General features: G+C 40.5%; 1 protein-coding gene across 4 annotated transcripts in view; it reads right to left on the bottom strand.

Annotated features, from left to right (window-relative positions):
• The window catches only part of LOC141106257 (rap1 GTPase-GDP dissociation stimulator 1-A-like), a 355,344-nt gene that overhangs the window by 88,830 nt on the left and 245,431 nt on the right, over positions 1-21,083 (bottom strand). For all 4 annotated transcript variants that reach the window (XM_073596883.1, XM_073596882.1, XM_073596881.1 and 1 more), the window contains 2 exons: positions 20,046-20,171; positions 17,689-17,832 (listed from right to left, as the gene is read on the bottom strand). In XM_073596883.1, the coding sequence (XP_073452984.1) occupies positions 17,689-17,832; positions 20,046-20,171 (270 nt within the window). The remainder of the gene's footprint in view (positions 1-17,688; positions 17,833-20,045; positions 20,172-21,083) is intronic.

Genomic DNA, 21,083 nt, shown 5'->3' on the forward strand with positions numbered 1-21,083 from the left:
AAAACTGAACTGCATATTCCAGATGAGGTCTTACTAATGATTTGTACAGGGGCAAAATTATATCTCTCTCTCTGGAGTCCATATCTCTCTTAATACAAGAAAGGACTTTGCTCGCTTTGGAAACTGCAGCTTGGCATTGCATGCTATTATTGAGCTTATGACCTACCAAAACCCCCAGATCCTTCTCCACCATTGATTCCCCCAGTTGTACTCCCCATAGTATGTATGATGCATGCATATTCTTAGCCCCCAAGTGCATAACTTTACATTTATCAACATTAAACCTCATCTGCCACAGTCACCCAATTAGACAGTGCATTGAGGTCGTAAATTGGAGACATCCTGTAAGGACATCATTCCACTGCATAGTTTAGTGTCATCTGCAAAGACAGAAATGTTACTTTTAATCCCAGACCCTATATCATTTATAAAGATGTTAAAAAGTAAGGTTCCCAACACTGAACCTTGGGGTACACCACTGATAACCTTAGACCAATCAGAGTAAGAATCATTATTCACTACCCTCTGAATTGAATTCTGTCTTTTAGCCAGTTTTCTATCTATTTATAAACTGATATTTCCAAGCCTGTAGACTTTACCTTACACATTAGTCGTGTGTGGGGAACTGTATCAAACGCTTTTGCAAAATCCAAGTATACCACGTCCACAGCCACCCCTCTGTCCAAGGTTTTACTTACCTCCTCATAAAAAGAAATCAGGTTTGTTTGACAACTTCTGTCTTTCATGAATCCATGATGTCTGTTGCTTAAAATATTTTTTCCCAGCAAGAACTCATCTATGTGGTCTTTTATTAAACTCTTGAGTATCTTCCCGACTATAGAAGTTAAATTAACAGGTCTATAGTTACTTGGTAAAGACTTTGTTTCCTTTTTAAATATAGGCACCACATTGGCCCTACGCCAATCCAGTGGTACTATTCCCGTCATTAATGAGTCCCTAAAAATTAGATACAATGGCGTTGTAATTACAGAGCTCAATTCTTTTAGGATCCATGGGTGGATGCCATCTGGTCCAGGTGCTTTATCCACCTTTATTCTGTCTAAATATTTGTGGACCATTTCACTTTTGAGCCATTGTGGATCATTTGGGGCTGTGTCACTACCACCCCCATTATGGACATGAGCTCCTCATGCTCCTCTGTATACACAGAGCTGAAGAAAGTATTTAATAAATTTGCCATCTCTTTGTCCCCAGTCACCCAATCTAGATTATTTTGTAAAGGGCCTACATGCTCAGACCTGACCTTTTCACTATTAATATATTTGAAGAATATTTTGGGGTTTGTCCTACTATCTTTTGCAATCTGTCGTTTGTTTTGAGTTTTTGCGTCCTTGATTTCCTTTTTACATATTCTGTTATATTCTTTGTAAGTTTTAAATGACACTAGTGTTCCTTCATTTTTATATTTTTGAAAAGCTCTTTTATTATTTATAGCTTTTTTAACTTTGGCCGTGAGCCACACAGGTTTTGTTTTTAGCTTTTTAAACTTATTGCCCATGGGAATATACTTTGCAGTGAGTTTACAAACAGTCACTTTGAAGAATTCCCATTTCTGTTTTGTGCCCATTGATGCCAATATTCCCTCCGAGTCCAAGTCCTGGAGAGCAGCCATCATCCTTGGAAAATTTGCTCTCTTGAAGTTAAGTGTTTTCATCTTTCCCGTATGTGTTTTTTGCTTACAGCTAATATCAAATGAAATTATGTTAAGCAATGCATACTAGCCCGTTATGTTTTTACTTTGCACGGTTTGTAGAGAACAAAAGAGGAAGTAAAACCCATCAGGGTTTATTTCCTCTTTAACTGGTGTGTGATTTTTGGAATTCCACACCATAATATTGAATACTTGCATACCAGTGCATGCATTTGAAGAGTTAATATTATGGAATCAACCAAACTGATGTGCATTGGCTAACTGGCATTCGCCTATTTTTAGCATATGCTGCTGAGTACAATGCATGCTTTCAGTAGGTGATACCCTTTGTGGGATTTGAACCCATGAGTCTTTCAAGGTAAAAGCACAGACCACTAGACTATTGGGCTGAGCACTATCATGCATAGAAAAAACATTTACTAGTGTTTGATTTTTTAAATGCTATAGCACCACCATACATAGAAAATACATTTACTATTGTTTGATTTTTTTAATTCTATACAATAATATTTTGCATTTGAGGCATTATTATTATGGAAACAACCATGCTCATGCTGATGTTGGCTATTAGGCATTTAACTATTTTTTAGCGAAGATACGAACGCTATTAAAGTCTATGGGATAGGAACATGAAAAATCCAAAGTCACTCACATAGGGGGGGCAGGATCTGGGGGCTCCCTTGTTAAAAAGCAGCACAGCTGCAACAGCCAGTATCACACTGTGAGACCTTTCTGCAATTTATTCTGAGCTCATTTCACTCCTGCGTCATTCCCTTTCTGTGTGTACACATGTCTCCCAGCCACAACCTTGCAGTAACTCAGATGGTCCTTGCACCGATCCCCCTGCCGTTTTCCCATTCACTTTATCAGCTCTTCTGTTTATAATTCTGCTCTCCTCACATAAATCTTGCCTCTGATGTCAGCTCTGGGCATTCCACAGGCGTCCACACACCCTTCTGTGCTGACACCTTTTCCATCCCAGCAACTGTCCTATCAAAATCATGCACCTAGCACATTCTCTGCAGCCCTTCACTCTGATCTTCATTAACTCATACTATGAGGGGCTCATTCACACTAGTGTGGTGATTGGCGTTTTTCCACACTGGAAGACTGCCAGTCACTGCTAGGGCAGGTAGAATACAATTGTTTTCCGTGTGCCTTGTTTACAATGCAAAGCAAATATGCGGTGCAGTAAGCTGCTATAGAATGCAGCCATGATACATTTTATCACAGTGCACTGTATGGCACTGCATATCACTGCAGCCACAAATAGTGTAATTTTGTTCGCTTCAAAAAAAGTTGAAAAAAGGGAACTGTGTGATGTGCTGAAACGTGCATCACACCACTCCCTCATTGCCAGCTTACTGCAGCTAAAATGGACACCTGCCAGCACACTAACCTGCTCTGGTTTAGAGTGCAGGCAGTATGAATAAGCCCTTACGACTCCCCCCCCCCAAGCCTTTCAGTTTCATGCACCTTCAGAGCCCAGCTCCCCCCTCTTTCATCCTGAAGACATAGTTGCCAATCAGTCCTCCTCAAACTGACAGGGCTGCAGCAGCATTTTTTTCCTTCTAGTGACACCACAGCGCATGTCACAAACATTACATATATTACAAACATTATGTCACTATTGTTTGTCATTGCCCTGAGCAACATATGACCTTGTCCTGGCACTGGATGTAGGAATTGGGGTGATGTGAGGTGTAACTATGCAGGCGTTGGGGTGATCTGAGGTGTGATGGTGCAGTATTTTGAGTTTATTTGGAGATCTGAAGGTGCAGAAGTTGGGTCTGATCTGAGGTTTAATGGTGCAAGAATTGGGGCTTATCTGAGGTGTGATGGTGCAGGATTGTGATGATCATCTGAGTTCTGATGATGCAGGAATTGGGACTGATCTGAGGTGTGAAGGTGCAGGAATTGGGGTGATCTGAGTTCTGATGATGCAGGAATTGGGGTGATCTGAGTTCTGATGATGCAGGAATTGGGATGATTTGAGGTCTGATGGTGCAGGATTCGGGTGATCTGAGGTGTGAAGGTGCAGGAAATTGAGTTTATTTGAGATGAGAGGCTGCTGAAATTGATCTGAGGTTCACTGGTGCAAGAATTGGGGCTGATCTGAGATGTGAAGGTGCAGGCATTAGAACCGATCTGAGGTCTGATGGTGCAGGATTGAGGTGATCTGAGGTGCGAAGGTGCAAGAATTGGAGCGATCCGATGTGTGATGGTGCAGGAATTTGAGTTTATTTGAAACTGAGTCTGATCTGAAGTTTAATAGTGCAAGAATTAGGGATGATCTGAGGTGTGAAGGTGCAGGAATTGGGGTGATCTGAGATATGAAGGTGCAGGAATTGGGCTGATTTGAAGAGTGATGGTGCAAGAATCGGGAATGATCTGAGGTGTGAAGGTGCAGGAGTTTGGGGTGATCTGAGGTATGAGGGTGCAGGAATTAGGGTGATCTGAGTTGTGATGGTACAGTAATTTGGACTGATTTGAAGGTGCAGGAATTAGTGTGATCTGAAGTATTTAGGTGCAGGAATTGGGGTGTTTTGTGATCATAAAGTGCAGAAATTGGGGTGATCTGAGATGTGAAGGTGCAGGAATTTGGGGTGATCTGAGGTGTGAAGGTGCAGGAATTGGGGTGTTCTGAGGTATGAAGGTGCAGGAACTGGAGTGATCTGAGGTATAAAGTTGCAGGAATTGGGGTGTTCTGAGGTATGAAGGTGCAGGAATTGGAGTGATCTGAGGTGTGGAGGTGCACATATTAGGCTGATCTCAATATTAGTTTCTTGCTATTATTTGTTGTTTATAGCATTTCCTTTATTCAAATTTCTTTTCATGATTGAGAGTGTAAAGTTGACTTTTCTGTAGCTGGTAGAGCTGCACGATTCTGGCTAAAATGAGAATCGTGATTTTTTTTGCTTAGAAGATAGATCATGATTCTCTCACGATTCTCGCGGCGTTTTCGTTTTATTCATTGAAGTGTATTTTTTCCCAAAAATCTGCATTTGAAAGACCGCTGGACAAATAAAGTGTGGCATAAAATATTGCAGCAATTGCCATTTTATTCCCTAGGGTCTCTGCTAAAATATATGTTTGGGGGTTCCAAGTAATTTTTTAGCAAAAAATATTGATTTTAACTTAAGAAAGAAGTGTCAGAAAAAGATTTAGACTTTAAGTGGTTAAACTTCCTGCATTTACACTGTTGAAAACTTGGCAGACTGCCTGGACTTTATTTTACAAACAAGTGTATCCCTTTGATCTAAGAAGGAAGTTTAGGTACAATGTTTCATATTCTAAACTTGGCAGACTGCCCGGATGTTTTCTTTTGACAGCTAGTCTTTCCACTTGTTATATGAAAGAATCAGCAAACTCAGCAATATAGATTGTCAGGGGGGGGTGAATCGATATCGCAATTTTTTAACGATTAATTGTGCAGCTCTAGTAGCTCGCACTCTAAAATTTTTTAAAAACATATTTTGGCACACTATGTTCAAAAGGTTGCCTACCCCTGGAGTAGAACATTGCAGTGGTCAAGTCGGGAGAACACAAATGTATGGATCAGCTTTTCAGCTATAGTGTATGGTAGCATAGGATGCAGCCGAGCAATGTTTTTCAAAAAATGCATAGAAGACTGCAACGCTTGGATTCTTAATGTTTAAAAATACGCAGCTGAAATATCAATAATGTCCTCAGCCAAAGCTTTGTCAATAATCCAGACCAACTTAGTTTTATTCTGCTGAGCTGAGGAATTTGGGATCCTTTCATACCAGTTTCTGTTCCAGTCCCTGTTAATATAACTAACTGTCATCCAAAAAATTATCTCCTATAAATGTCAAAGTTTTAGTTCAGATATAGCTATGCAAAATCAAAACACTCCCCTCAATTTATTTTACAATTTTAGTTCAGGTAGAATTAAACTGTTAGGGAAAAATATAACTTATTCTTAAATATTTAAATCTCTACACTTAGACCTCCTTCCACCCCCCCCTTTTTATTTTATTTTATATTCTATTAATTTCAAATACAAGAGAGTGTTCTTTTCACCTTGGCAAGTGAAAAATACCACGTAACAAGAAACAAGATCATTTTAATAAAATATACATAACTTACGGATTACCCTAATTGATATACCCTTCATTGGGCTACTTACACCAAAACTTACCCACAAATGACTATCATACCTCTTACCTTATAGATAGACCCCGAAAGGTCTAATGGGGCAACTGTGAACGACCAGCCTCCGTTGGGGTCTATCTATAAGGATAAAGTACCCCTGGACGGAGGATCACTTCCCGGTTTCGCTATCGCAGGATTGTCTGCATATGCCTTTTACCCCTGCAGGGGTGAGGCAGTCCGGTGAGTGCAAGCACGAGTGGGGGTGCAGTGAAGGATGGGATATTAACAGTTAATGCTGTGACTACGCTTTTCTTCACCAGAAGGACGCATTTTTAGGACTTTTTGATTGTGGACACTCACTTTTCATAAATCCTTGTTGTTTTTTACACACTAAACAAAAAATTTTATTTTTTCCTGTTTGGATTTTTTATGCACATGTGCTGGGGATTTCTATTTTTATTTCCACATTTTTTTCCCTAATTAATTGTTTGCTTTGATTGCCACAATTGTTTATATATTGGATTCTATTTTTCTGCCATTTTTCAAGCTATATGCATTATTCTCTATACACATATAATTATTGAATATGGGATTCTTGTATGCATTTTAGGAGCACGTTGCACTTTATCGCATTACACCTATTAGGTGGACTGTTTACACTTGAGACACCTCAGCTTTTGCTAACACTTTTGTTACACGCATAATAATATTTTTGATACAAACATTTTTGATACACGTATTTATAAATCATTTTTTCACTTGTATGAATTATCACCTATGCACACATAGTTGGACAGCGCCAATTCCCCTGCTTATAATAATTTTTTTTACGTTTTGGATTTCACCCCGGTGATTTTCATTTATAGGGGGGCAGCAGTCTTTCCTTGTTTCTACATTCCTAAGCGCGGAATTACTGTCATTTATAGTGGAAGAAGGTTACATACTTTTTGTTTCATACATGATGATCAATGGTTGTTACTGCTGTCCAGAATCTAAAAACCAAGTTCACTTTCACTAGATGTAGGGGGCAACCATGCGCTCCCACAACCAGGGCCCTGGGTGACCCACACAAAGGCTCCCCAGTAGCAATTCCCAGACCACCAAACAATATAATAGGAAGATCTTGGATGAAATTGTAGGACGTGCAGCATAGGACGCCAGGGCATTGGGATGGAGAGGAGACACTGTCACCAAACGCTTTATAGAATTTTCTACTTGTTGATTAAGTTGTCCTAAAAGTCCAATTTAACCTTTTGCGGGTCAATATTTTCTTTATACAAAACACTAGTATGGCCTTGAATATGCAGTTCAGTTTTGGTCAGGAAAGCTGTTGAATTAGAAAGATCTCAGTGAAGAACAACAATATGGGGGATGGAGGACTATGTGGATCGATTACATAGATTACAGGGATTCATTCTGTTGAAGAGGCGCTTTAGAGGGGATATGATTACAATGTACTAATATATCAAAGGTGACTTCAGTACCTGTCATAAACTGTTTGCTAAGGTCCTAGAAGAGGAAACTTGGAAACAATGTGAGGTTAGAAGAAAGGAAAGAGTTCTTTACTGTTGGAGCAGTAAAAATGTGGAACTTCCTCCCCTTAGGAAGTGGTACTATCTAGGAGTGTTGACAGTTTGAAAAAGCTTTCAGATCTCTTCCTCATGTAGCAGAATATACAAGGCAATGGGAATTGTTAGAGAATAAAAATCACGCACACATAGGTTGATCTGGATGGACCTGTTTCTTTTTTTTTTAACTTTAAATTAAATTATGCAACATTGTCAAAAATTGCATATACAGTAGGTCTTTACGCTGTTTGTATGCTAATATCCTTAGAAATTTCAGCTTCTTGTGTAATAGTCTCATGTGAGTAAATCAAGAGATTTTAACTGTCTCTTGTACCATCCACACATATTACCCACTGTGGCCAGTAAACAAGAGTGTGTCTTGGAACATGTGGCACCCTCCTAGATAGGTGGTAGGACTAGGTAAATTTAGTCCTGGCTCACTATATCCAGTGGAGCTACATTTCGTTGTTAGGCAAATTAAGTTTTGGCTCACTGTAACCACTGTGGCATCATTGATTGTTCTGACCTGTTCTATGTGGCACTGGCTGCAGAATTGACTGCTTTCCCCTGGTTGATTCAGAAATGTTCTGGAAGTTAGCGAGCAGGAGAAAACCAATCAGCAGCTGAATATTCATACAGCCCTGGCAAATTCCTGGAGAGATTTGCCCAGATGGTGACTGGGGGTGTGTATAAATACTCTGAGACTGAGAGCAGCCTGGTCTTTTTCCTTGAGGAGATCAAATCCTGTGGGGGGGGGGGCTGCTAGCCCCCTAGGCAATTCTGGCATGTGCCTGCGGGCTGTTGAGGCCTCAGTGTGGCTAGCTGGAGGCCTGCTTTGCTGAAGCTGACTGAGGGGCTACCGTCTATAGATTTAGTCTTGTACCATGGGGTGAAAGTGTTTTGAGAATATTGAAAGGAGGCAACCAATTTTTCCAAGGACATTTGTGAGTGCAGACTGATGAGAGAGATTCTAGAGACTTTGCGGTGTTACTATCCCTCTTCCGCTAGAGGCATTGTGTCCTGTGTCCTAAAGAGCTTAGTTATTTAATTCTTAATGAAAGGACTTTGTTTGGACTGTCTAGGCTGGTTAATGAGCCTGAAGAGTAATTGGAAGTGTGTGTTTGCTGCGAGGAAACTGCTGGAAAAAAAGATCTGGGCAAACATCTTAGCAGCGTCTATGGAGATAATGCTACAAATATGACCTCCTAGAATGGTGCCACAGGTCACTAATGTGTTAAAAGTATGTGCCCCTACTCTCTTCCCGCAACCTGAAGTGATAAAGACTTTAGAATGAATTTTAGCTGTCACATGATCGCACGTTTAACTTAAAAAAAAAAAGATTTTCTTTTAAAGATTCCCCTACAAAAAAAAAAATCAATCTGGAGCTTTCCCTTGCATCAGTTATTTTTGGCAATTAGATGTCCTAGTCTTCTGGGATGAATGATGCCCATTTAAAGGTAACGTAAACAAAATAATGTTCTGTGTAAAAAGGATATTCATCGCACAAAGGTATTGTTCTAGGTACCAAACATATTATGTTCCTATCACATTCCGGCGATGAAAATCTGGTCCTAGCAATGGTTGGAAACTTACAGAAAAGTCTTATTGATATTTACTACACAGTTTTCACTATTCTTATGCAATATCTTCTTCAACTTACTGCTGGCTGTATCAGATGAGAAGCTGCCTATATTTCCAAATATAGATTTTTTTTGTCTGACATCAATAACTTTTGCACCAGGTTCACATGATATCTCTTTGAAGTCTTCACATAGTACAAATGAGTGTTTGGAAATACATTACATCTACTCTTACATCATATACCACTGTGTACAGTGTTTTCATATTTTATTTCTGTAACAGAAACTGAGCAGCCTTTTGATACTTAGGATCAATATACACAGAGGTTAATTATTTAACATAAAAAGGGGTAACTATCCATAGAAACATGGAAAGACGTAATCTAAACCTTAATCCAAGCATTTGTCAAAGTCATTTAAATCAGCCCTCAAATTTTCCACTCGCCTACTCGCATTTTGCGAGTGGAAAATGAGGGCTGGCGAGCGTGGGCTGCCTGGGAGCGAGAAGGGGGGGGGGGGGGGGGGGGCGAGCACCGCTGCAGATGGGGTTAAATGGGAGCTCTTCTCCCAGTAATAGCCCAGAGGAAGAGAGAAGAGACTCGACCGGATCATCAGAGCGTGGAACATCGCTGTAGCAGCTTTCATTTCAATTGCCATGTGTTCCCCGCACTCTCTGTCACATACAGCCCTGGCTCCTGGCCCTGGTACTTTGATAGACAGAACACCCTTCCAATCCTGGGATGTGTGACATATATCAAAGTCCCCAGGCCAGGAGGTGGGGCTATATGTGAGGGCGAGTGTCGGGAACACACGGCAATTGAAATGAAAGCTGTTACAACAATGTTCCTCGGCGCTCTGATGATCCGAACGGCAATCCTCTTCCTCTCCTCTCTTCCCCTGCACAGGTAGGCTGTATTGTTAGGCACAGGTGAGGCAGCTTTGATGGACACAGGTAGGCTGCATTGATGGACACAGGAAGGCTGCATTGATGGACACAGGTAGACTGTATTGATGGACACAAGTAGGCTGCATTGATGGACACAAGTAGGCTGCATGATGGACACAGGTAGGCTGCATTGATAGACACAAGTAGGCTGCATGATGGACACAGGTAGGCTGCATTGATGGACACAGGTAGGCTGCATTGTTGGGCACAGGTGAAGCAGCATTGATGGACACAGGTGAAGCAGCATTGATGGACACAAGTAGGCTGCATTGTTGGGCACAGGTGAAACGGCATTGATGGATACAGGTAGGCTGCATTGTTGGGCACAGGTGAGGCTGCACTGATGGGCACTGATAAAGTTGTTAATAATTATTTTTATTACTTAACTCTGCATAAAACATTTAAGTGTAATTTCATAAGAGAATTTATGAGAGTGCATTTAGGGGTGGAATTAGAGGTGGGGCAGGGTAGGGATTGGGTGGGGCAACTTGTGGCGTGTAACCCTTGAGGCCTGGCTAGTAGCTCAGGACTTGAAATTTTGAGCCCTGATCTAAATGATCTAAAGCCGGCCATAGACGTTTTAAATCTTGATCGGTTCAGCAGGAATTAAGCTATTTTTTTTTCCTGCAACCAAGAAATTTGCACCTTAGCATTTCTCTTCTTTTTTTTTTCTTAAAAAAGCAGGGACCAGCTGAAATTCGAGGTATGTATGGGCAGGCTGATTATACCCAAGTTGATCTATCAATCAACTTGGGTACAATCAGCCTGTCGTATTATATATGCAAACTATAAGAACCGCTAGCAGTAATCACTGTGTTCTCCCGGTGGGGAGAACACACTGGCTCCACGGGAGAATTCTCCTAATGACCCGTGGTCGCAGGAAAGAAAATCGCTCCATCTATGGCCAGCTTTAGAAATTGACTGCACATGGAACATAGGGCGCTTCTGGCCAGGGGATCCTGCCTCAGTATGGGTAGAACCTTAAAATCCAAGGGGAGTGTAGGGAGTGTAGGGGTCTGAGAAAGGAGCATTGTGCATGTGCTCCAAAATGCGTAACAGCCCCCATTTGTCCATCACAACCAGTTTATGCGGTCCACTAGTGCGGCCCCTGGATGATAGGTCCTCCTCCCAATCAGTTCTTAACATCTCTCTCACTGCTGCTGGTCAGCATAAGTCAGCATAAGGATCTCGGAGCCACAGGGGCGGGAACCTGATCTCAGATTATGAATGTCAGATGAGCCCGCTGTACATCTACATTTGGTAAGGGTCTGAGGAAGGAGCGTTGTGTGCATGCTCCGAAAAAAGTAACTGCCCCATCCTGAGGTCACTACCGGTTTGTGCGTTCCACAAGCATGGTGTGCGTTCCACCGTGACCCCCAGATGACAGATCCTCCCAATCGGTTCATCACATTCTCAATTGGTTCATCAACAAGGGGACTTAGAGTCACAGGGGCAGGAACCTGATCTCAGATTGTGATTGACGGATGAGCCCGCCATTCATCTACATTTTGTAAGTGTATTTTGTTGTGTTGGCCAAATAAACTGTCTAAATACTGCTCTTAGAATGGCCTTCTCTACCTCTCTCTCTTTAGTAATTGACTGCCTAGTTTTGAACCTTACAGCTCAGTCCTTATAACTGTTGTCATGTTTTTTAACTGATTTCCAGTTCAGTTTGGGTACTCTTTTTTTAGTTTTAGATTGTGTGAGTGGTTTAAGGCCTAAGTTTAGCTAAAATAAAAAACATTAAACAACCAGCACAAGGAACATAACTTATAGTTATTATGTTGTGTCCCTTGTGCTGATTGTTATTCTTTTAAAAGAAATTGGATGATTGATAGCTCTGCCCCCTTCATAGATCCTGTTTCATTCATAGAAGCTGTAGTATGTCTTCTAAGAATGGTGGATGGGGCAAGAAAGTGCAGGCATAGTCAAGCTCTTGATGAGAACGTCTGACAGTCCTTTGGTTGTATTAACGTCCCCACTCCCCCCAACACACCGGAAGGCTATGGCGGGGAGGCTGTAGGAAGGAGGAAGATATCTCCTAAAAGCAGAAGAATCAGGACAAGGGATATACTATCTATAGATCATGTTGCCTGTGCCAACTTTTACGTTTTTGATTTGAGCTTAACTTAGGCTTTTAAATGAAATTGAATAATATCCTTATTCACCAAAACTATTCCGCACACATCCATTACTTAATAGTCATGTAATCAATTTTGTATTAAATTGTTTCATACTATGTTTTACTGCCTTCTTGTAAAGTCTTTTATGAGTTCCTGAACCTTTTCCCCTTTCGTTTGTTTGGAATGAGCAGCACACGTTAGCTCCAATCATGTACACTGCTCTATGCACACTACACATCCTACAGTGTGCAGTGCATAGTCCATCTCAGGAGTAAGAGAGGGTGGCTATGTTCCTACATACAGTGAAACTATGGAAAACAAATGTAGCCACCCCTTAATAGGAAGTCAGATCACAGCAGCAAAAAAAAAAAAAAAAAAAAAGGAATTTGGAGATTTAAAGGTAGAAAGCAATAGAAGGTATTTTTTTGAGTTAAGAACACATACTTCATTAGGATTTTTTTTTTAAAACCAGGGTTTAGTGTAACTTTAAGTGTTAGGGCCCTGTGAGATTTTTATTATTTTTTTTTTTTTGCTGGGGAGAGTCAACCTCTCTTTTTTGTCCTGGTGTTCATGGGAAAGCAAAAAATAGAAAATCCAAAATTTTACAATTGCCACCAGAGCAGAAATAGAGGGATTATCTTCCAGTAAGGACTCTTCTTCCAGAAACATTTGTTACCTCCCTTTGAGGAGATTTATTTTCACTTCATGTTGTGTCTTTCCAATGGAATACAGACAGCATTTCCTACTCTATTCAAACAAACAACTCCTACTCCTACTCTAAACAAACAAAATGTTTGGTTGCCCTATCCCTAACAAAAATCGCCCTATCCTGTGTTCAATTTTTTATATATGAAAACAAGACAGCTCTATATGACACCCAGATCTCATCAGTCTCTCACAGATGACCCCTAGCTTGCACATCATTGGCGAAAAGTTAAAGCAGAACTAAACTCTGCAATACTTACCTTTGCTTCAACAGTCCAATGCCTGCAAGCTCCCTTATCAGCACCTTCTCCCTTGCTTCTTCTGGGTGCTGTTCTTCGACCATCTTGATCAGCTGGTGCGGGGTGACATCACTTCCACGCATGCACAGGACTGCAGTGATACTGGCACACATGCACTGTGCTGGATTGTAAACTAAGCTGTGTATGCACAAAGGGCTGCAGTTAGAAACAGCCTACCTGACAGCCCCCCCCCCTCCCCTTTCTGGAAATATCAAATTATATTTTCGCTAAAATGTCATTGCCCGATGCTATGTTTTGCAGCCATGGCAGAAATTCTACCTTCATTGATCAAGAACCTCTCAATGGAATGGTGCTGCCCTGCAATTTATAATTTTTAACAATTGTTTTCTAGAACTGTAGAACTTTTAATTTTTTTTTTTTTAGAGTTTTATTGTTTAACTGCCCTGTTGGGGGGGCCTTTAGTGGAATATCAGGGGTCTTAACCCCTTATGTCTCACATTTGAGAAAGAGAAAGGTACTGAGGACATAGATTTATCAGTCCCTTTCTCTGCAGCCTCAGCTGCACTGCACAGTGAATGAATGGGAAACGCTTAGAGGTTTCCAATTCATTCACAAACTGAAGTATAGTAAACACAGTTTAATACGCTTCAGTGTTTAATGGACACCAGAGTGATCGTGTGTGTGCCCACAGCAGCTGGCGGGAGAAGAGGAGAGGGAAGCCGGAAGCACTGGGGGGGGGGGGGGGGCACACAGGGGGGGTCTGACAGCAAGAGGAAGATCCTTGAACCAATCCCCCTTCAGTGCAGCCAGAAGGAAAAAGAGTAAGCGCAAGCAGGGGGATCCACAAGAGTCACAAGTTTCAGAAATAAGGCAGTTCAGCCCTCCTGTGTCTGGGCCCCTCTTTTGAACTGATAGGGCCTGGGCAGGCTGTACTGCTTTATCAGCAGCCCTGCATACGCAGCTCAGTGTACAGGTGACCAGATTTTTTTTTTTTGCCAAATGGTATTTTTTAAGCATATTTTCTTCAAATGATATATGCAGTGTATGTGTTTATGGAGTGATTGTATGATATACATGTTATTTCTGACATTTTGCCCATGAGATAAAGAAAAAAAAAATACTTCTAATAATTTTTTGGGATATGACTACAAAATGTTAAGAAGATAAGATGCATTTATTGATATTATATATAATTGTATATTTCTCTATATACTGTATCTCCCTCTCTCTGTATATACTGTACCCTCTCTCTCTGTACATACTGCATCTCCCCTCTTTCTCTGTATATACTGTACCCCCTCTCTCTCTCTGTATATACTGCATCTCCCCCCCTCTTTCTGTATATAATGTACCACTCCCCTTTCTCTCTCCCTGCATATACTGTACCCCCTCTCTCTCTCTGTATATACTGTACCCCCTCTGTATACTGTATATACTGTATCCCCCTCTCTCTGTATATACTTTATCTCCCCTCTCTCTCTATAAATACTGCAACCCCCTCTCTGTATACTGTAACACCCCCTCTCTGTATACTGTAACCCCCATCTCTCTGTATATACTGTACCCCCTCCCCATCTCTCTGTATATACTGTATCCCCCTCTCTCTATACTGTAACCCTTGCCCTCTCTATACTGTAACCCTTGCTGTCTCTGTATATACTGTAACCTGTAACCCCCTCTCTGTATATACTGTAACCCCCTCTGTATATACTGTAATCCCCCACCCTCTGTATACTATAACCCCCCTCTCTGTATACTGTAACACCCCCCCTCTCTGTATACTGTAACCCCCATCTCTCTGTATGTACTGTACCCCCTCCCCATCTCTGTATATACTGTACCCCCTTCCCATCTCTCTGTATATACTGTACCCCCTCCCCATCTCTCTGTATATACTGTATCCCCCCCTCTCTATATACTGTAACCCTTGCCATCTCTGTATATACTGTAACCCCCCCTCTCTGTATACTGTAACACCCCCCTCTCTGTATACTGTAACCCCCATCTCTCTGTATATACTGTACCCCCTCCCCATCTCTCTGTATATACTGTATCCCCCCCTCTCTCCCCTCCTCTCTCTCTATATACTGTAACCCTTGCCATCTCTGTATATACTGTAACCCCCCTCTCCGTATATACTCTAACCCCCCTGTATATACTGTAACCCCCCCTTCCTCTGTATACTGTAACTCTCCCTCTCTGTATACTGTAACCCTCCCTCTCTGTATATTGTAAGCCTCCCTCTCTCTCTCTGTATACTGTAACCCCCCCTCTCCCTCTGTAAACTGTAACCCTCCCTCTCTCTGTACCTCAGCAGTATGGTTCTGGCTGTCCATCACATGTAGTCTCTCTGCAGGCTGCAGCCAATGGTCGGGTGTAGTGTGGCCTCTGAATGCTCCTCCACGAGTGTCAGTCTGGGCCCCGCCCCCTCCCTTCTCCTTCCTTCCATTCAGCAGAGCGGCCAGCACAGCTGTGTGTCTGTGTGCAATCAGCTGTGCGCTGCTTGGGGGGATCTGGGCTGGATCGGCACTGCAGGGGGAGAAAAGCAGTGACTGCAGCCCGGAGTTGGAACCGGCGGCAACTGCCTGCAATCCGGGGACAAATCAGGGACGGTCTTGGACTGGGGACCATGTCCTCAGTCCGGGAACTGTCCCCAGAAACCGGGGATGTCTGGTCACCGTAGTGTACAGAAGACTGTGAGCAGGCAGGTATGTTTATTTTATTGCACAAGAGACATTGGATGTCTTTTCTCCTATAACGAGCCAGCCTGCTCACAGTTTTTTTTTTGTTTTTTAACATTAGACCTTAGTTCTGCTTTACATAAAGACTAAGGAAAACACTACGTTTCACTCCTACATGCATAATACTTTGCATACAGCATATACTTATACTAAAAGAGGTAGGTAATACATGGCCTTGACCCTTGGCTGGAGACTCGCTGCTCTAAATTAAGTGACTCCAATAAAAAGAATGTTTTCCACCTAAACTGTTGTCTTTATTTACTTATTTCTGATAACTATGGCTGGGAAACCCTGGTAACAGCTATAGTTCTATAAATGAAAGCAACTGTGAATCAAAGGAAAAACACTTTTGTGGGTCAGCTTAATGGGACTACAGATTGATTTGGTTAGGCAGTAATTAAGATCAATGAAAAAATAAATATATGTGTTATTCAGACAGCTATGTTAGATTTCTGACCATTTAATTAGTAGTGTTGAAGATTGCTGGATTGAATCTTTGTGAGTGGGGGTGTGAGATCTTAATCAGAGCTAATATGAGTATCCATGGATGCCTAGTAGTTAAAGCTGAACTCCAGGTAAACCGCAAAATACACAGTTGAAATAAAGATATGCGAGCTGTTTTACCTGCTAAAGAATTTGGAGGAAATTGATGTCTTTTAATTTACTCCTGAGAGTTATACAGCCTATTCAGGGTGCTGACCTGACTTTACTCTGCTACAGGTATTGTCACTGGCTACAACAGAAAAATAAGAATCAGAGGAGTGTTGGTAAGGTGAATATAAGGTGATTGGGGGGGGCAGAGGTAGCCCACTGTAGGGTCACTTTGCCCTGCACAGGTATCTCTTTTGTTTTAATAAAAATATAAAATAATTTTATTATATGCCTGCATTTTTACCCTACTTCAAGAAATAGATCAAATCTAACCACTATAGTAGAATATCATGTCATTACATGGGATCACATTTGAACCTTGTTATGCTTAACCAGCATCATAAAGTCAAAAAGTGGTTCTCATTTTGCTCTAGGTCTATCACTTTATACGAAACACAAAAGGCCTTTTAAACTAAATTTAAGGTTCAAAATATAAAAGGGGAGGTACCATCATCAAAATTTAATCAGAAATTAGTGGCAGAGACAGTTTCCCAAACTAGTCTCCAGAAAGCATGAGAATGGACTATCTCGGTACCAATAGGACAAAATACATATTTGAATAAAAAATTGCAATTTTATTTATACACAAGATTAAAAAACAGAATATCCAGACATAAATATGATCATGTTCAATGTTCATACAGAACTATATGAAACATACAAGGGTGTCTATACGGAATGTTACCGCTTTATCAGGAGGATGTCTGAATGAAATACATTGTAGACATCCTCCTGATGAAGCAGTAACATTCTGCGAAACTTGTAGAGGACCACATGTCCCATAAGGACCTACTATGCCTTTTGTCTCAAGTCTTGGAGCACATTAAGTATTAGTATTACACATGTATAGACACCCTTGTATGTTTTATATTGTTCTGTATGAACGTTGAACGTGACGTTCTTATTTATGTTCGGATAGCCTGTTTTTTAATCTTGTGTATAAAATTTAAAAAATGTATTTAAATATGTATTTTGTCCTATTGGTACCGAGATAGTCCATTCTTTTGCTTTCTGGAGACTAGTTTGGGGAACTGTTTCGACCCCTAATTTCACTTCATACAAAACAATATTCCTCGCTACACTGCTCTGAGTAAATTACACAGGAGTTCTAACTTACCCCTTATAAAGAGGGGTTCTGGCTGAAGTACCACACTACACTAAAAACTATCTTAGCCTATGATATCCAAACCAGAAGCAATTCATATGGCATGCATTAAATATTAAAATAATTGTAGGTTTGTAAATGTGTGCTTTTAAATATCCTTTAATGACATTCTGTATAAAACTTTTCACTATACGTTCATTAGAAAAATCAAATATGCTTACCACCAAGAAGCAGTGACACAATAAGGTCTGATGACGACTTGATTGTACACAAGTCCTCTGTCTGAGAGCTGTCTTGTAGTCTTTGAAGGATGTCACAAAGTGTCTCCTGGACAGAAGTATCTACCAACTGCATCTTAAGGGGTTCTAAATAAAATATTTATGGTGTTACAAGATGTTTAGAATGAAGCAAGCTAGAACTCATCTTACACTATATTAAGGAGATAATATGTGCATTTGCATGTGTCCTGTTTTATGGTACATGGTGAAGACGTTGTAGATTTGCACTCAGCATTTTTCATTACTGGAACACAAGCTCTGAAACTTGAACCCAAGTGAGGATGCGTTTAGAGCTAAATTCTCCTGGTTGCATGCTCTTTTTCTTTCTTTGACTCTACAATCGGCATGGCTGTTGAACTAGCACCTCTTGCTGACTTCTCCTTATTTTATCTTCTTTTATACTGTAGGAATGTTACCTAGATTCTCAAAGAAAATGATGGGTACAATGGGTATGTTGTCTATTTTGGTAGTTTTCACCAAGCAGTTCTTCGATCTACAGGGGCCACATCTTGGATCTAGTAATGATATGACTAAAGGTATAGAGAGAGGAGCACTAAACTTGTATTTGTGTTCAGATATAGTTTGTTTGTAGTTTTCTATTTAAATCCAACATATTTTGAATATTCGAATGGCTCCTTCATCAGAAAATGCTGAACTTAAAGAGATCTGTACAGTAAAGACCAAAAATTCTGAAGGAACCCATACATCATGTTAGAATTGGTTTGGTTTTAGTCTCAAAGCCTGCTGTAGTTGCTGGTTTTTGTAGCATAACTAGCCTATTACATAACCAAGGGGCCAAGAAAAACAAACATACAGAGTGGGTACACTGAATACAAAGGGGTTCAACAAAATGCACCAATGCAGGAAAGCAGAATGGAATAGAAGGATATTTAACCAAGCAACAAAGAGCACTAAACTAGGAACATGCCAGGCAACTATTGCTATACAAAGCACAGAGGATGGAAGCAGAAGCAGAGGATACACACAAGAGCAGAGCCTGAAACACAAGGAGAACACAAGGATGAGTGGTACAGGACAAATAACACTGGCCAGAAAACACAAAGACAGAAGACAGGATGAACACAAAGATCCCAACGACCAGACAAGTAGTAAAGAAGGAGGTCAAGTTAGAAGGCAATAGTGCAAGATGTAACTGACATAGACAGAGAAAACACTTCCTGCAACAAAAGCAGATTTCTGAAATACCTAGGAGGCTGCTGGGATATCATAGACAGGTGACAGGGTAGATAACATACCAGGGGGAGTGACAGTGGCTTATTAAAGGCAAGCTCAATTCCTAAAACTCAACCGTGGAAAGAAAATAAGCACAAGAGCAGACAGACCCTGGGCTTGAACTCTGTAATCACACTCTGTAATCCACAACAGCAAGAATTCAGAGAGCACCTCACAGTGTTATTGAGAGTGCACTTTTCAAAGCCTACATAGTATAACTTCTTTACCGTCTCCTTCCTGTATTACTGATGACATTCTAATTTTCAAGGCATTTTAATCATACTGGTGGCTTATGGGATACCTGACATTTTTTCACAACAAATGTTCTGCTCATGAAAGCCAGCAAAAAATTGCAGTGGGTGTGTTTGGGAAATCCTATCCTGCATCACAAGCAGTGTTTTTTTTTAGATTACTGACCAAATAGACAACCTGTGCTCTGTGTATACATCTTTGGATTTGGATTGTTAAATACAAATCCTGTGGCTTTGTTAAATTACTGTTGAATAATTTATATGCATCACAGTACACAATTGCTTGCTGCTCTGTAGCTAAATTAATATACTGTATTATGCTTTTTATAAAATATCCCCCTCTTCCCTGACCAAGCAATGGATTCACAATATATATATAACTATTAGATTTTAAGATTCCACAGTTGCAGAAAATGTCCTTGTTACTCCTTAGGCATCATCTAAGCAATTGCTTTAAAGCTCATTTGTACACTTGCCCTGGTCACTTTTACCTTGACACTCAAGTCAATGGCAAAGGACTGATGGATTCCATAAAAGCCTGAAACACATTGTGATTGTTCTGTCCCATCTGGCTATCAAAACATAACTGCACTTTCAAACAGATGTCTGCTATTTCCAGTCCCTATAAAATTCTTACTGTCTTCACAAGGATGAGCCTTGCACACATCCATCCATCCCATCTTGTTCTGTCCTGATACACATGGCTTCCCTCTGGACCCAATTCAGCCAGCTGAATTTCTCTACTCATTACACAGACGCTAAGCTCCAGAACTGAAGAGTTTGTTACATTAGAATGACTGTGATGCGCATACATACCATTCTCTGCCAGCATCTGGAGAACCTCAATGATCATTTCAACTCTTTCATGGGTTTCTGCTCTCTTCAGCTGCTTTACCAGCTGCTCAACAACCATGGTCTTACTTAAAGCTTCCTTTGCACTTTCTGCAATAAAAAAAGAACATAAATGGGTATGATTTACTATATCTGTTCTTAATTTACAACTTGTGTTAAAAAAATTATCATTTGCTGTTCTCAAGCAGACCTATCTGGAAACACTGTAAAATGCATTACATAAATACAGCCTGCTTAAAAACTAAATGTATGCTTGGCACAGAGCAGCATTTAAGCATTCATAGTGAATCATGAATCTTTAATGTATGCACTGAGAAGTTTCATTAATGTATGCTTTTTGCCAAATTTTTGTCACAGTCTCATAAGGGTAATGAATACTAACATCCCTAACATCCATCCTAAAGATGACATGTGGAAAAGTGATAAAAAAAAGGTATTGCACGGTGAAATATAAACTTTTAGTATATACATATATATATATATATATATATATATATATATATATATATATATATATATATATATATATATATATTTTTTTTTAATTTATTTTATTTATTTATTTCAGGTACTTATATAGCGCTGTCAATTTACGCAGCGCTTTACATATACATTGTACATTCACATCAGTCCCTACCCTCAAGGAGCTTACAATCTAAGGTCCCTAACTCACATTCATACATACTAGGGACAATTTAGACAGGATCCAACTAACCTACCAGCATGTCTTTGGAGTGTGGGAGGAAACCGGAGTACCCGGAGGAAACCCACGCAGGCACAGGGAGAACATGCAAACTCCAGGCAGGTAGTGTCGTGGTTGGGATTCGAACCAATATATTTACAATGAATAATGTGATATTTTTTGAACAGAGTTTGGCTCCCTCTAGTGTCTTTTTCTTTGTATTTATGTTAAGACTTTTATTTGGCTTTTGCAATAGCCAGCCCCAATGCATTGTGGGGGATGTAGTGAATGAGGAAGTGACTCATATGTAAATTGCCAGT

This window comes from Aquarana catesbeiana, linkage group LG08 (genome assembly GCF_042186555.1).
Source record: "Aquarana catesbeiana isolate 2022-GZ linkage group LG08, ASM4218655v1, whole genome shotgun sequence".
Classification (NCBI taxonomy): Eukaryota; Metazoa; Chordata; class Amphibia; order Anura; family Ranidae; genus Aquarana; species Aquarana catesbeiana.